Raw genomic sequence first — 13,550 nt, 5'->3', positions numbered from 1 at the left:
AGTTCCTCTCTACTGTGGGTTTATCTGCTGAAGGTGTTTATAAACTGATGTCTGGTTGTCTTGAGTCCAAGATGATTCAAAGAAATTGGCTGTGGTTCTTACTCTCGGGCGAAGAAGTGGCTGAGGATGCTTTTCTCACTGCAGCGTTCTTGACTACAATCGCCACTGCAGCTCCGAGATATAAACACATTTAGTTTCTGGAAAGTTTTTCACAATAAAAGTCCCTTATTGACATCTCTGTGATGTGCTTTTATTTTGAAGCAGACGTATGAGGAAGTTGGGTGTTATAAGCTGCTGCAACTTAAAACATCTCAGATGTGTGAAAATAAATACTTCAAACCAAACAGACTCAGTCAGACGCTTCAGTAGCTAATAGGTAAACAAACAGTGACTAAGACATTTAATATTTAAGATCATAAAGGCTCATTTTAGAACAATAAATGGATTATCTTTCATCTCAGGTTTAGTTGCAGCTACATCAGCCTTTGAGGCTGCATTTGAGACTAAGAATAACAAAACTAAAAACACTAAAATATTAATCTTTACACTGTTTATGATTGAGACAAAGACCCTTTTAGTATTTTCTTAAATAGTTTAAACATTTCCCTTCATAAAACAGCTGATTACTTGAACATAAGCCTTGAATATGTATCCATTATTTATATTTTGTTTTTGTCAAAGGGGTAGAAAAGAAAATGTTTATCTGAAAAGATAAACTTTGCCTTTAATGAAAAAAAACTTTGAGATTAATATCCTCTCGTCCTTTTTCACGACACACGAGAGACGCGTTGTTAAAAAAAAGTCACTAAGTAACTTTTACTTAAAGTACATTTTAAACGAGTTACTTTTTACTTTTACTTGAGTACATTTTTAAACAGGTACTTTTACTTGTACTTTAGTAAAATTTCATTAAAGTAACTTTTACTTGAGTAGAATATATTAGTACTCTTTACACCTCTGCCTAATGGATGTATTTATTTAATCCTTCATTAAAAATGAATTCAGCTTCAGCTCAGGTGTGTGAGTGACTGATTGGCTCTGCTTCAGCTCAGGTGTGTGAGTGACTGATTGGCTCTGATTCAGCTCAGGTGTGTGAGTGACTGATTGGCTCTGATTCAGCTCAGGTGTGGGGAGTTTATATATTCTCGGGGTCTCCAGTGCTCTGTGCTGACTCATTATCTCGCCTTCAGAGGTAGTGAGAGGTTCTCCCTGTGTTTTATCTCGTCTTAAACACAAAAAAAACACCATTCTGTGTATTTGCTCTCTATGGCAGTCTCTCAGAGTGTAACTTTTTCTACTCCTCTTCCATTAACTTTTAAGGCCTCCCTGGCAGCCTTTGCTGTTTTCTGGGTCTCCTGAACAATTTAGGTTCGAGTCAGCTGTGTGGTGGTTTAGTGTCTTATATTCGGTGCATTATTTAGTTTAGTCAGCTTGTTTTGGCTCTATACTACTTGTTTATTTTTCTCCTCTCCAATCTTTCGCTTGGCTATCCTAACTTTAAGACACCACTGGGTCCACACCTGTGCCCCCCCCCCCCCCCCCTTCCTGACACCATGATCCAAAAACACGTAGCCTAAGATCATATGTCACGAGTTCCTGTATCATGAAATCAATAATAAATGTTTCCAGATATGAAACCTTTCTCAAACAAAAAAAGAGAACCAGAACTTCAGAGAGGAAAGAGAGTTTCATGTTCGTCACTTAAAGCGTGTGGTTCTCGCTCTCGCATTGATCGATCCACTGTCCTATAGTAGATCGATAGTAATTGTCTAGTCAAAGAAAAAATAACATTGATTTTTGTGAACATGATAATTTCTCTCCACAACCCATAAACTAAAGTGTTTCCATTAACAGTGCCTTTCACTAATGTCCTACTCACTTCCTCTCAGCACGTAGCACTATTCGTCACTTTAAGGATATGAAATGGGCCAATAAATAGTTGAGGATGAAAGTGATGTGTAAAGCCACTTTGCGGAGGAAGTAGTTATGAAAGCTCACAATGCTTTCAGAGTAAAATGAAGCGTTAAGCGTTCATTACTGCTCAGTAGCACCTGCTGCCTCTCAGAGCTGCTCCGGTTAAACTGCTGTTTGGGAATCCCCCGGGGAAGCTAACGAGGGTTTGTTAAACGGTTATCGCAGTGAGTGCACCATAAAACTGATACCATCATCAAGCAGGAAAAGTGGTGCCACACTGTGTTCCTCATTTTTGTGAGTTTAAGTTGTTTTACACACAGAGCTGTACGGTTACAGCTGTAACGGCTTAAACACAGTGCTAATTAAAAAAAAAACATGCAGCAAATTCAGAAACAGCGCAAACTCAAAAACACATGCATAAGTGTTCCTTACTGTGTATGCATTGTATGTCCTTGCAGTGTGTCGGCGGTAAATACAGGTTTTTTTTATTTCAGTTGCATCCTGTTGTCAGCATTGCATTTGTTTTGGACTTTTGAACGTTTCTGAATTGGCATTGATTATGTATTTAAAGACATGTAATGTAAATGGTTTAAGTGATTTCCCTGGTCAGCCACCATAGAAATTAGTCTTATTGTGCAGCAAAAACACATGTATCCCTCACAGTCTCTTATTTGATACTTGTTCAATCAAGTTTTTTCACGCTGTTTTCCAATTTTTGGCTTTAAACGGAAATGAATTCAATTCAATTCAATTCAATTTTATTTGTATAGCGTCAACTCATAACAAGTGTTATCTCAAGACACTTTACAAAAAGCAGGTAAAATACCTTACTCATTGTTATGTTACAAAAAGCAGGTAAAAGACCTTACTTATTGCTATGTTACAAAGATCCGGCCTATGTCGCATTTTAAAACTATAAATCAATATTAAGCTTAAAACGTGTGACTTCTCAAAGCTAAGGCTCCTTGAAAAAAATCCTAATCACGAATATTTTGGTTGATATTGTTGCCATCAGGATTGTTAAACACGATCATTGTTTGATTTTGCAACATCTCGATCACATGCATTTTTCAATCTTCAACACTATCACATTCTGAACACTTTGAAAAACTAGCGATTAATGAAAATAAATAAGTGAATAAAATATTAGGGCTTTCACACTTGCAGAAAACTCCTGAATAACTCCTGATATTTCCAGGAGGAGCTTTAGGTGTGAATGCAAACAGCCACATTTTTTACTCAGATTTCACCTGCTAGACTCCCTAGTATTTTTTTCAGAGTGACATGATGTGAGAACGCTGCAGGATATTCTCAGGAGAATTCATCTCAAACCAATGGGAGGGGGAAGTGATGTTTATATACTGTGACTGGAGTCAGTGCATATAGTGTATTCATGCAACATCCGGCGCACAATCACTACTTTCACATTTTCAGGATAAGAAAAAAAAACGCCCTGCTTCGTTCAGAGGGGTCGCCAAAATCCACACAACCTGTAAGTTCCTCACAGGAGCTTCACTTTTGATCCAGAGATACATATTCAGTCATCAAGTCAGTAAGCTACATATTTAGAGTTAGTTAAATTATTTCAACAAATGAAGTCAGTCACGCGGTTTATCACACGTAAATACATTGAAATGCAATTTAAATTCAATTAAAGTACAAGGTAAATGAATAAAAGTGTGATTGGAGGTTGTACAAACTGTGACGTACCAATGAAAAAGGTGTCCGGGGCTCCATCACCTGTCAGAAGCTCCACCGTCTCTGGATCGAACCTGAGCCACAGTCCCACTGCCAGAACCAGCAGGCCCGACAGCTGAGTGGGGAGAAACGAAACCATTGATATTCACATCATACTCAAACACTTTTTCATACAGAAGCAGAATGGTGAAGTTTTAACTGATGTCTTTGATGATGAGTTCTCAGAGCCCTGGCACTGAAATCTCTTAAACATTGAGGCCCATCATGATGGTTCACTTTTTCCTCTGGTTCTTCTGATTAGGATTCTGCAGCTGATGCTCGTCTTTGTCCTAACAGTAAAGAGTCTCTTGATGCGCGCTGTCTGTTTTCTCGTCTGTTAGTTCTCACCGAACTTCTGCCAGAAATGTTAATGCAGGTTTCAGACTCTTAAAAATGAGTGTTGGATCCCAAACTGAAGCCAAAAGAAGACTTACTTCTTCACCGTAGAAGACACACGTTAGCATAAGTTGTTAAAAAAAAAAAAAAAAAAAAAAAAAAAGGACATCCATCTTAACGTTTAAGGAGTTTGTCACAACACTGAAGTGACATCAGTGCTCCCAGGGCGAGCTTTACCAGAAATAAACTGATCGATGGAGATAGTCGATGGAAAGCAGGAGTCACCCTGAGAAAGGGAATCCTTCTGACCTTGGCTTTATTTGGTCTCAGCTGCAATTTTTGTCACAAGTTTAAAAAATAACAGAAGAATCACGAGATGTCAAATATATATAATGTGTTTTTTATGCTTACGTCAATGATATTTCAGATGATAACATAACTCTAGGACATTATTAAGTAATAACTTTAAAAATTGTAACATTGTGTAACATTTGTGGGAGAAAAATCCTGATAAAACCATCTGTTTAGTGTTGATTGATTTCCTTCCTGAGAACATTTGAGATACTGTAAAAATAACTGTTAAACACCCAGAATATCACATCTAAACGTCAGCATCAGCGGCCCATCTCCCATGGTGCATTTCAGCCACAGGCGGTGCCAGCCTCACAGAGCCGGGTGATGTAACTCGCAGTGTTATTGGCTGCTCGTTTGGCTCCGCACCCCAAAATGACAGCGTTCGGTCATTACGCCTCTTTTGGCTGCGACCACAACGGCACTGCTTTCCCTTCCCCTAAAAAAAAAACTCTGAACAAAGAGGCCGCTGTCATTTTGGTGACACAAGAGAGCACAGAGGAGCCAACGCTGCCGTCAAAGTACATGTGCACTGTATCATTACGCTGTAAAACATGAGGATCGATTCATGACAACTACAGCAGTCTATTATGGACAAACATGACAAAGTTTCAGCGAGTCTGTTGTGTGGTTCTGATGCTTTTGTTTTTTCCACAAATGGACAGCAAATGTAATATTTTGGGTTTTTTTTGCATGCTTTTTCAGACCAAACTCACCATATGCACACGTCCTACTTTTGGCTCCAGGAAACTGTGACATGTAGTTATCATTATTGCAAATCAAAGATTGCAAAGAAAACAATTTTCACATCATAAAATTATGAAAGTATTTATCATAAGTCGCAGCCTTTTCATGCACTTTAATGAATCCACTTTTAATCCATGACAGATTATAAAATGAGCCACAGCTCCAAACAAAGGCTGAATTAACACAGGGGAGCAATTTAAACAAAAGATATGCAGACTGTGCCATCCAAAGTTGGAGCAGAAATAAATTACTTTCACTCTTTTATGGTTCTCAAACAAAAGGAGCTGGAATCCCAAAAAAGGGATGTCTGATCTGCAGGGTCATGAGATAATGAAACGAAGAGGAGGATAGCAGAAATATTAAGATCCAGCCGTTAAAATCAGTCAGATATTCATTCAGCTCCTTTGTGCTTCTGTAAAGGAAGAGTTCTTCTTTTACTCTTTAGGTGAACAGGCTGCATGAGTCTGCAACCTGTTACAAGGGATTTCATGCCGTCCATCGTTCCTCACATTTATCAAAAAAACGTTTTCCATGAACTGTTGAGATGATATAAAGTCGGATGATGAAGTGAATCCACAAAGTAGGCCTGGGAAATTAATCGAAACCGACATTCAGAACCTCTAACTGATGTAATCTTGCCCATGTCGATTATTTTTGATTATTTTCAGGGCAGTCACTTGACGACACGTCCAATCCGCGACATGGAAGTAATGTTTGGACACATTTTGTATTTAGGGAAGACGACACAGAACAAAAAGAAGTCAAATGTAAACACTGCAGAAAAACTTTTTGCAAGAAACACAAGTTATTTATTTTTTACTGTTTTACAGAATTTAATTTCTACTTTAAAACTAGAATGTGTTGTTTTCATTTCAAGCGATGCTTTGATTTCAGTTTGAAATATTCAGTAAATAATTTCATCAGATGTGAACTCTTTCATTAGAAAACAGATCCCGGCTTTAATAGATGAGCATATTTGCAGTAGAGACCATGTCAGTGAACTATGAGGGCAAAACTAAAACAGAATAATCGTTTATTAATCGTAGTCGAGGTAAAATGTTCAATTAATCGTGATATTGATTTGAGGTCGTATCGCCCAGCCCTAAGTCACAGGTGAATCTGAGCAGATCTAAAGCTGCGAAAAGACCAACACAAACCTCATCCATGATGTGCCCAAAACAGATAAACCCTATTTTTAAAACACACACACACAGACACACAGACACACACACACACACACACACACAGTTCAGATGGTGTATCATTGGGTTGTGACTTTCCTGCTACAGGTCTCACAGTGTGTGTTGTGAGTGTATTGTGTGTGTGTCTCTGTGTGTGTGTGTGTCTCTGTGTGTGTCTCTCTGTGTGTGTGTGTGTGTTGTACAGTGCATGAAGACTACCTCAGTGCATTATACAGTCACTATAAATCACATGAGTGTTAATGTGTGGGTGGTTTACAGGCTGTAGTTTGATTTACACATGAATTATTAACATCATTTAGTAGATGGAGTACTCTTTAAGGGCAGTAATGAGCTATTAGGGCTCCATAATGGATTTAAATGAAAATATTGATGATTTACAGTCGCTGGTGTTTTGCGTCAGCTAATGGGCATCCTGGTGATTAAATCCTCGACATAGTAGGCTACATGGGGTTTGGTTTGTGATGTCAGAGTCTCTTGAGAGTTTGCAGGAGCCAGGTGGAGCGAGACAGTCTGCAGGTTTAACTCTCCAAAACTCAAGTAGCACAATGAGACGATCTTATTAAAACCATATCTAACACGATACTTAGACACACTGTGAGCCTGCAGTGTGCTGCACATGTAAACAACGCAACTAGGCGGAGCACTATCAGGTTTTATTCATGCTAACAAAGCTTGATGAGGTTTAAATTACTCCATAAAACAAATCCAGTTGCAAATAATACAGAGGATCTGCATAAAAATAATAATACTGAGGAATATGAAATAGTAGGCTATAGCCTTTGCAGCGGACTCACCCAGAAGATGAAGTTGAAAACGAAAAGCAGATATTTCACGCATTTCATCCCGCCCTGCACTTTACTCATGATGCCTCCTGGTCCGTCACGAATTCTGACAAGAAAGCTTTAAATTTATTTTGCTAATTCGCCTTTTCTTCGCGCCTTCCAGCTGGACATCAACCATGCAATGATGCTGTCCTGCACCGCTACATCCAAACATGCGCACAAGCTGCAACAGACAGCCTGCACGCTGCTAGGCCCCGCCCATTGAGTGCGAGTGCGTATGAGTGCGATGTGTAGTGTGTGTGTAGTGTGTGTGTAGTGTGTGTGTGTGTGTGTGTGTGTGTGTGTGCGCGCTGAGGTACAGCGGTACACCGGGGACGATCTGGGACCCCTGAGGAATGACTCCAACAGATCCCCTGTAAGCACCAGGTGTAACTTCAGTGTTTGATATCACATCTTTGGTTCTGGTTTGGAAAATTGTTGCTAAGTAATGGAAATAAATCTCCCAGAAAAAGATCAAGTAAATATCTTACATTTTGTCCATCGCGTTTCATTTATAAACGAAACGGTGCTCGATTATATAACTATCGATGTGAGTAGGTGATGAGAAACTGGTGTACAGAAGTGCCATCTGTCTGCAGTCCCTTTTTTCTTTTTTGTTTTGAGCAGATATAATGAATTCAAACTGTTTAGTATGCAGAGGATGTCCAGACCCCTCCACAGGGAGCCCACAGGGTCTTTGGGATCCTGTACTGAAGAAATACATTCAAAAGACTTCAGCCAGATTAAACCACTATTCACTGTCATCTCTTGTACCACCATGACTTTCCTGAAAGTAAGTTCATGGACTGATGGTGCTCCTGCAGCTGTCCACTGATACATCAGTGTTTGTTATGGAAATAAGGGAACGTGTGCAGTGTGCACCTGAAACACAGTGACCTGAGATAAGATGGCTCAGTGGCACAGTTTAAGTAAGTTGTACAAGGGTTTTAGCCTAGATTGCAGAAAGTGGAGACATGACCGTCACCATGATCTCCAGGAGATTTTTACTGAGCACAAGAAAGTACAGTCTGCATATATACTCATTATTTTAAGCCTTAAAGAAAATGAGTTAGGTCCCGTATCCACCTAGCGTTTTTCCAGGGAGAAAAGCGCTTCACATCTGCCCTGTCTCCATGACAACAGTCTGTTAACAACGGCCGCTGTATGACAGACAATGCTCCATCGCTTTTTACTGTATTCTTTTCTTATTTGAGAATGTTTTACCCCAGCAGACATCGGGCAAAGAGTATTTGTGTACAAGACACGATCCATAGGTGGCAAAAATACAAGAAATGTGTAATATTTGTAAACGAGTGCTGGTGATGTCAACAGCACCTTTGTGATAAATTGAACGGTTTTTAACCCGTAAGAACCCACACCCATTTCCCCTTATAGGAAAAATTATGTGTGTTACAGAACAGACCAAATGGACCATAAATAACACATTTCGAAACTTTTTTTTTCAAGAGCACCCCCTTGTGTCAAAGATCTGAAAAGTTACAAATTTGTCACATTGGGCGTTTACTGTGATTATTTTTCTTCATTTGAAAATGAATGAGATAAAAACTTTGGTTGCTTACTAACAAACATTTGCATTTATTTGCATTCAAACAGAAACAGTACCTTTCTAAAAGGTTAAACAACAATTTTGGTCTTCTCAAACCAGTTTTTTAGTGCATTAGAGAGCAACTGAACAATAAACGACAGATTCACACAGAAAACCTGCCAAAACATGTACTTAAGTACAGAAAACAAAGGACTGCTGAAAAAAATAACACTTCTTTTGCAGCAACATGTCTTAACAGTTTCTCACATTTCACAGGCCAGTGTGCAATGTGGTCAGTGCGAACATCATCTGGAACGTCAGTACGGGCTCGCTTGTGTGGTAGTGGTGGTGGAGATGAGCTGTCAAATGCTGGGCGCCCCCTGTGTGAATGCAAGAGAATCAGGCTTGTGGCAACCTCTGCTTGGAAGCTCCTTTGTTTCAGTGGCTTTCTGACACCGAGTAGTTTGCAGTCGAGGCGGTAAAGCAACCATGCATTGACCAGGCCTAACATGATGGTTTGCCAGAACAGAGGTACCACCTCCGTGATCTCATGTGGTACTTGCTTCTTGCGACGCATGCATCAAGGAGGTCTATGCCCCCCATGAATGTGTTGTACTCTTTCACAATGTGTGGCCTGCTGACCTCCACAAATGCTTTGTCTGATTTGCTCCAGCGTCGAGCTTTGTCTTGAGGGTCAATGGCACAGTAGGATGAGATCAAGAAGACAGATTTGTTATCATACCACTTAACAATGGCCCCCTTTCCCCCCTTCTCCACCCTGGCATCAACGGATCCTCTGCCTCTCTTTGCAAGACTTTTCTCATCTTCAAGTTGACAACCAGCCAAGCGATTGCTCCGGAGTGTTCCTACGAAGTAGATCTTTTGCTGAAGAAGCTTGAGCACCAGTGGCACTGAAGAAAACAGGTTGTCTGCAAATACTTTGTAGTTTTGGTTTGATGGGAGCGTTTCACACAACTTGACCACAACATCATCTCCTACGCCAAGTAAGGTTTTTTCACCAGTGCCACCTTGATAAACTATAAAATCACAGAGGATTCCTGAGGCAGAGCAGCGGCCCCAAATTTTCAGTCCCCAAGGGTGGGGCTTGCCCTTCACATACTGTCTTATTGGACTGTGTGACCCTCTGAATAAGACCATTTGCTCATCAACTGAGTTGTGCTCCTCTGGAGTGACATTCAGGCATTGTTTGCGGAACATATCGAGCCATGGACGGATCTTCCAACACTTATCTCCTGCTTGCCTGTTTGACAAATCAGTGTTGTCAGTGAAATGCAGGTGTGCTAGCAGGGTCTGAAAACGATTACGTGACATGTGGTCAGCCACCATGGAACATCTTGTGTGGTTTTCCCAGTATGCATGATTCCCAGGCATTTGGCAAAGGCCCATGCGCAGATAGAGGCCAATGAGTATTTCCATTTCTTTCACAGTAGTGTTAACATTGCTGTGCCTTTCATATTTTTGTACACTGTACAAATGTGTTTGTTCCTTCAGTAACTGGAGCATTTCTGCTGGGATGAACTTTCTGAAATACTCCTGAGGAGTATGGAGAGTGTCTGGTGGCCTGGCATTCTCTCCTTCCAATGTGCAGTCAGGTGTTTCAAAAGATTTCTGCCTCCAGGAAAATGTTTTCTTCTCTTCCTTTTCTTTGGACATTTGTCGTTTGCTGCCTCGGGTTCATGCTTGGTTGCTGTTCATCCAAATCACTTGATTCGCCAACGTCTGAATCACCTGACCAACTTGACTCATCAGTCTCCATGTCTTTTTTGTTGGGGGTATAATCAGGGTCATCAGGATCTTCATCTGCGCTATCTTCACATCCCTCAAAATCGCTGTCATCTCCCGTGATGATATTCAGAGCATCCTGAAGACTGTATTGCTGCTTCTTTTTATCCATACTACAAACAAATTATAATGAAGTTGGATTAAAATAGGATAAAACATCTGACTTGTTTGTGTAACTAATCAATTGTCTCTTTCAATGCTGACTTACATTTTTGGGAATGACATACAAACTTTTTCATTAAAAGTTTCTTAACTTCTTAACTCATTTTTATTAATTAGTTTAATGAATTTCACATGAGATTTTTTGTTCATATTTGTTTGAATATTCTTTGACTTCAACTTTAGAGAATATATTGATTAAAAATGATTGAATGGGCTTAAGTAATTGAGCAATTTTCTACCATTTTCTTTGATTGTGACTAATACGTCACATGGGATTTTCCATGATTACTTAAGAATAAAAGCCTAATGTGACATATTTGTCACAGCAATCTTCTCTCTTCTTGCTTTATATCAAGTTATCAAAAAAATGTATTAAAAACAGGTCTAATGTATGAAAGAACATGTTATTTTAACAAAAACATTATTTTTTGGGTTGAAACATACCTTTGACACACAAATCAAGCTTTCCAAAATTAGCTGGATTTGTCTCATGTGTTAACCTGGTGCACAGCCATATTGGAAGTGAGGTCACTGGTACACCAATGAAGGCAAAGTCACATGACTGCACCAGGAAGTTAAGTAGATGTTACTTAGGGACTTTATGGGTAAAAATGAAGATTTAAGCACTTTGAAGAACTGCCCACAAGGTTTAAAGGGGTGGACACACCTGTGTCATGGTGGGTCCTTATGGGTTCTTGAGCGTTGGCTTAAAAGGACGCTGGTGCTCAGAAAAAAAAATGCTAGGTGGACACAGGGCCTTAGGCTACCACTGTTTGGTTTCAAAACCTTTTCACACAGTTGGGAAACTCCTTGTAGAGAGAAGATTGCTTTGTCTTTCGGAGCCCCAAAATCATTCTTTAAACCTTTTTTGTAGGCTAGCTAGAAACCTATTTCTAGTAACTATTTCTTTTAGATGGCCGCTTGAGACTTGTTCCCCTAAAGAGTCAATCTACTTAACTCCCCATATAGTAACTGTATACATTTACTCATGGTTCAAAACAGCTTTCGTCAAGTCGGTGTTGAAAAGTTAGCCAATGTGGAAGCCAGGCTTCAGAAAACCAATGGGTGACCTCACTGAGACTATGTCCATGTTGTATATCTACTGTTTTGGTCCCTCTATAGTTCATTCATTTAAAGAAATATCCATATCTGTTTCAAAGAAAGTTTAACCAATTATAGCCAATTTATGTTTTTATGATAACTGTGAAAAGGGTGAATTACACATTTTTTTAAGTGATCTGTTTAAAGTCTAAATCCAGCATATTGTAGATTAAGGACATGACTGCTTCCAATGACAGGGGAGGCTACCGCTTGTTGTTCGCTGTCAATTTAGCTAATCTGATTTACAGTACTTTACCACTTTTCTATTAACTACGTCATCTAAATTCGGTCACTTCTGGTTCCACAATTTCAAGACAGCTACGGTCCTAATTCTCCACAAACGGGGAACTTCCACTTCTTTTAAGCAGTCTGTGTTGTGACCTGGTTAGCATGCCGATGTTAGCAATTACCTCTAAGCACCAAGAGGGATCTTGATGGTGCACATAAGACATGAATTATGTTTAAGATATATATTCAAATCACATAAACTGTCAGAAACAGCAATGTGCTCAGCTTTAAATTCAACTTCCCTACATCATTTTTGTGGCATAATTTGCTAAATAACTATGTATATATATAAGTGGAGCATGCTTGCCAGCATAACAGTGTGGTATTGGTTGGCACACTGAATCTGACATGTTGTATGACCACATTTGGATTGACAGCAAAGCTCCTCTGCGTCTCCTCTGTAGGCTGGAGAGGGTCAACACGGGTTCACTCCCTCTGACAGTCTGCTTGTCATGTTTGTGCCGCCTTTGTTTGCTGCTCTGATGTGGGAGGAGAAACAGCGACCCCCCTGTTAGTGTGCCAGAGTCTCTATTAGGATCATGGGACACATCGCACTGCTGGCCACCTACATTATTTATCCCATGACAACTCCGACTCAGTAAAATGATAAAGGGATTCATTATAGATAGATAGATAGCTAGATTTGATTTAAATTCATAGCAGTAAATAATTCCAGACTGAAACCATATACTCAGAGTTAATAATGAAGTCAAAATCTCATTCTCCCTCTGCAGTTCCCCTCTCCTCTCCTCACCTAACTCATCTTCCTCTTTCTGCTTGATATGTAAATCTGGTGCAATAATGTTTCCTGATCTCCATATGGTGCAACTGTGACTCATTCTTGAGATCTATCCGATATAAGTCGTGAGAGACAAAGAGACATTGTGGTGATACCAAAATATCTTTTTGAATATAACTATCTTGTGAGTGCAGGCCATGTCAATCAATCAATCAATCAATCAATCACTCACTCACTCACTCACTCACTCACTCACTCACTCACTCACTCAATCAATCAATCAATCAATCAATCAATCAATCAATCATAAATCATTAGCAAAGCCCCCTTTAAACATAGAAGAAAGTTTGTTTTAAAATCAGTGCAACAGTCATAAAACCCAAGACCAGTAACTAGTTGATTGAAACTCCTTTCAGTGTCTGTACAGTGATTATTCACCATTAAAAGTATGCATACTGTATCATATATTTGTGTTTGTGTCACTAACACTGACTGTAAACTTTACGTGATGACGTAAACGTGACCGAATCATCAGTCGTCTAAATGTCTCTATCTTATGGACAGACTGGGAAGTGCAAACACAGTCTGTCCAGTGCTTTGTTTACACTAGTTTCATAAAGGATGTTAAAGAGTTTTCTGGATTCATTCTGCTTAATATATAACACTATAAACCATATCATTAAAAAAAATAGTTGTTATCATATAATAAATATCACTTTGTTGTTTCTTTTGTTCGCATGTACTATAATCATGTCTTTCTATATTTTTCATCAAAGCTTAAGGTACAGATCAAACTTTTTTTA

General features: G+C 39.4%; 2 protein-coding genes across 2 annotated transcripts in view; both read right to left on the bottom strand.

Moving 5' to 3' along the window:
• Nucleotides 1-7,299, bottom strand: part of LOC109981714 (CD9 antigen) — a 15,844-nt gene extending 8,545 nt beyond the window's left edge. The window contains exons 1-2 of the mRNA XM_020630627.3: nucleotides 7,082-7,299; nucleotides 3,625-3,727 (exon numbers count right to left, since the gene is read on the bottom strand). Of these exons, the coding sequence (XP_020486283.1) occupies nucleotides 3,625-3,727; nucleotides 7,082-7,150 (172 nt within the window). The 5' untranslated portion in view covers nucleotides 7,151-7,299. The remainder of the gene's footprint in view (nucleotides 1-3,624; nucleotides 3,728-7,081) is intronic.
• Nucleotides 7,300-9,097: 1,798 nt separating this feature from the next.
• LOC136179262 (piggyBac transposable element-derived protein 3-like) lies at nucleotides 9,098-10,091 on the bottom strand. The gene has a single exon (XM_065955234.1). It carries the CDS (start codon nucleotides 10,089-10,091, stop codon nucleotides 9,159-9,161), a length of 933 nt encoding a protein of 310 aa, XP_065811306.1. The 3' UTR covers nucleotides 9,098-9,158.
• Between the last annotated feature and the right edge of the window lie 3,459 nt (nucleotides 10,092-13,550).

This window comes from Labrus bergylta, chromosome 5 (genome assembly GCF_963930695.1).
Source record: "Labrus bergylta chromosome 5, fLabBer1.1, whole genome shotgun sequence".
In the NCBI taxonomy this organism is placed as follows: Eukaryota; Metazoa; Chordata; class Actinopteri; order Labriformes; family Labridae; genus Labrus; species Labrus bergylta.
This window is presented reverse-complemented; position numbering and strand designations above follow the sequence as displayed.